General features: G+C 33.5%; 1 protein-coding gene across 1 annotated transcript; it reads right to left on the bottom strand.

The window, feature by feature from the left end:
• Positions 1–493: 493 nt before the first annotated feature.
• On the bottom strand, positions 494–3634 carry LOC133821776 (uncharacterized). Its single transcript, XM_062253919.1, has 2 exons — positions 3075–3634; positions 494–2200 (listed from the first exon to the last, which is right to left on the bottom strand). Exons 1-2 carry the CDS (start codon positions 3558–3560, stop codon positions 989–991), a joined length of 1698 nt encoding a protein of 565 aa, XP_062109903.1. The 5' UTR covers positions 3561–3634; the 3' UTR covers positions 494–988.
• Between the last annotated feature and the right edge of the window lie 519 nt (positions 3635–4153).

Raw genomic sequence — 4153 nt, 5'->3', positions numbered from 1 at the left:
CGTAATAAGTGATGAAACCTACGAGTTAACATCTGTCCACATTTCTTGGTACTGAAATATATAAATGACCGGTTTTCGCAGGTTTCGTACCAAATTCTTTAGTCTTAAAATGTTTTTTCTAGCAAAATTATATTTTGCAACAACCCAAATAAAAAAATTATAAAGACATTGCTTTTTTTATATGTATAAAAAAATATTTATTTTACATTAATTCTTAGTTGAAATAATTAAATTATACGATTATAATCTTCTAATTCATAAATATTTTAAAATGATTACGCTATGTTATATTGTAAATCTGTAATCATAAACTTAAATATTTCATGAAGCTTCTCGTATTTCTAAATTTTTTTATAAAATTCATTGATAAAATAATAGATGAAATATAAAGTTATTTTATTTTGTTTTTGTATGAATATGTAAAAAAAAAACAAATTGTTTGTATAAATAGTTACTTAGAATATGAATATTGAGAAGATAGGGGAAAAGAATGTAGAGAGAGAACAAAATAAGGGAGCAAAAGAATAACTAATGCTCATTCATTCAGATTATAGTCTTGAAAAACAAATCATAAAACTTTAACAGACCTATACTTATAGAAAGGCTTATAACAAATCCAAAACCAAATAAGAAATATATAGTACCTGGTGATGAGTCCATATTAACTCACACAATTAACAATCTTAGCAGAGTCCTGATCTGATATCTAAAATCAGAAAATGCTAATGACGACTGAACCTTTTTATGCTAAGACATAAGAGAGCTTGACATGACCATATTCAACTCCAAGAAAGCCAAGTTCACAATAAACATCCACACATGAGAAACCTTCACTTTTCATCCATAAAGAGTTCTCTCACCAACAATCACAAAATTGTGAACATAATAAATCAACAACTAGCCATTTGTAGCACTACTATATGTGACTCCCTCTGCCAAGTGCCAACACTTTTTGCTTGTTAAACAACAAAGTATATATACGTATTGATCACTGCAGCAATTGTCTTGATGAACTCTGCAATCTTTTGAGAGCAACCAACTTATAGAACCTTCTCGTTCTAAGGAACAATGTTAAACCAACCAAACACCCAACACAATTAACAGCTGCCATGATGAAAAAAGATGTCATGAAGCAATGAGTGCCGGTACAAATGTTTTCTGAAGCTTCTTTGTCATATATATACCCAATTATTCTTACAGAATATATGTAAGATCCTACAGGGCTGGCTATGGCAATGGTGTTAAAAATAGTACCCATGTGCCTTATACCAAATATTTCTTTACAGATTGTTGGCATTAGTGACCACTGTGCACCATAACATATCCCCACCAAGATGGAGCCAACATACAGATTTTCCCGAACACCGGAGGCAATGACAATTTGTCCAGCAGCCATAATTGCTTGAGTGATGGCAATGAGCAATGGCCTTGCCCATCCTCTTGTATGGAGCAAAAAATCTGACAAGTACCCTGCTCCAAGCCGGCCAAGAAAATTCCATATACTCCATAGAGAGACAAAAGATGTTATCTCTAGTGTTGTATAGCCAAAAGAAGTTCCCAATTGATTCATGTTGTTTATGGTGGCCACACCAGCACCCATTCCACTAAACATAGCTAAAAACAACAACCAAAAGTTAATAGTACCCATTGCTTTCAAAAGGTTCATCTCTTCTTCTTCATAAGGTTGCAAAGTGAAATCTGTAGCAACCTTTACTTGACCCTGATCAGAAGTAAGTAGTTCTTCATGATAATTTAAAGAACTTTCTTCATGAGCTGAGCTTGTTGATGATGTTGAAGCGTAAAACTTTTCGAGTAGTGGATTAGTCTTGGTTGAAGATGTTTCCACAGCTAGTTTTGACTCCTCACGCTGTGCTTTGATTGCTATTCCAAGAGGAGAGCTTAGTAGAAGCAGAAGAAGTACAAAGACAGATATACGTGACCAAATTGATAGAGTATAGACATTTTCCAAGATTATTATTATCATGAGATAGACAACAATGACCAGAGCAACCACAGAGAAAGCATCCAGATACTTTTTCTCATCTCCTTTATTTGCTTCATGTATTCTTACAAATGCCAATAGTACGATGGAGACCAACGTGGGCAAAAGGGCAAGCATAAGAAGAAAATTGCTTGGATTGTCTTTGCACAATATGTTATAAAATTGAACCTGTATTGCCCCACTAAGGCCAAGAAAGCCCTGACACCAAGAAATAAAATGTAGAATTTTCGTATGGATTTCATTATCATGTTACAATACTATTCACTATAAAAATGTATGCTAATCATGCAACAAAAGTACCCAACACTACTTTCATATTAATTAATTAAAGCAATTAAGTATAAAGTTCTATGTATATTTTATTTGTAATTAAAATATAAGAGATTAGATATTAAATTATATTATATCAAGATATGTTGGACACCATTGGTGCATCTAGCAATATTCTAAATAAAATACAAGGGTAATCAACATTTGAGACTTCTAGGGAAAATCAAATGGGTAATGCTGAGAATATCCTTTAGAATGAGATGACAGGCAGCTCCATATTCCCTAAACAACCTTTTGAACATTTTACGAGCCAAAATGTTGATGTCTAGAGTGAAAAAAGACATATTAGTTTAGTTGTTATTAAGGCTTAAAATACTAACACAGGTACTTGAGACTTGAGGCCAGGGCAACCGGTAAAGTGAGTGGCTGGTGTGAGTAGTGTCAATTTCAAGTCCCAGAAAAAAATTCAAATTTCCATTTGAACAAGCAAAAAATCAATCAATTCAAAATGGTACACTTGTCTGGGCTAATTGTATAACTAAATACTAGTGAACCTGAATCAATCCACGACTTCTTTTCTTCCACTTATAAGGTTTATACAAAACTAAGACATTCCAAGTAGGCCCCACCAAGAAAGCCTCTACAATCGCTACTTTTTTTAATTAAAAATAAATAAATAAATCACTAAACACCTGAATTTCATTTAACAAACAAAAGAAAATAAATTGTTAACCGAAAAAACATTTAATTGTAATAAATATAATTTAATTACAAAACATCTATATTAGGTATATATACATACCTTCATTATACCGACGATGGTACCACTATAACCAGAAAAATTGTGGGCCCCAGTGACGACATTAGTGGTGTTGAAGAAAGTTTGGCCGTGGGCCCCGAAGAACATAAACAAACACATGACGATAACCGGAGGCCGGGAAATGAGGCCGGCGACGGCGGCCCACATGAAGAAGTAACCCACGAAGAATTGGGCTGCTCCAGTCGCCAGGACAACCCAAGGCCCACTCACCCACCTGCCGAGGAACGACGAACGCCATCGTTGCGTCGTAACGGCGTCGTACAGGAGACCGGATAAGATACCGGCGTTAGCACCGATGTCCTTGAAAACAGAGACGGTGTCGAGAGTGGATTGGTTGTAGCCCTGGCTGGACTTGAGAGCGGAGGAGTAGATTCCGAAGGTGTACGCTGCACCCACGAGACACTGGATCCATATGCTCGCCGCTGTCGTCACCCACTTGTTGTTCCAACTCAGACGCCTCTTCTCCATTTCATTCAATCTTTCTTTCTTTTATTTACAAGGACGGGGCTTTTTTATTTTGTTGATAAAATATTGTCCCTGATGTCTCCCTTGGAAAATTAAATAGCTAAAGCAAACAAAAAAAAAATATATATATATTATAAATATTTGACAAAAAAATATATATATTGTTTTCACTTTTTACAACCGTTACTAAATTAAGACAATAGCTTACTTACAGTATAGTATATGATTTGGTATTTTATATGTAATTTTTAAAATAATATAATTTTCGGATCTAGATCCATAAGCTCACCGTTGTCAAACTCAGACTCGTTTCACTCAATCTTTCTTTCTTTTATTTTTCTAAAAGAATAACTGTATTTCTGAATTCGGAATTACTAAGAGCATTCTTGCATGAGCCAAAATGTATTAATTTTTATAATATAGAGAAAAAATTATTAAGTAATATTCCAATAGGTGATGTAAAGTTATATTTTTTTTACTTAAATGAATAGTATTTTTCTATACGTAGTGAAACACTATTTATCAAGCTATAAATATTTTATTATTTTTTTTTAAAAATTTGTATATATATAAATGTGATACTATTATATTTAATT

This window comes from Humulus lupulus, chromosome 3 (assembly GCF_963169125.1).
Source record: "Humulus lupulus chromosome 3, drHumLupu1.1, whole genome shotgun sequence".
NCBI classification, from domain to species: domain Eukaryota; kingdom Viridiplantae; phylum Streptophyta; class Magnoliopsida; order Rosales; family Cannabaceae; genus Humulus; species Humulus lupulus.
This window is presented reverse-complemented; position numbering and strand designations above follow the sequence as displayed.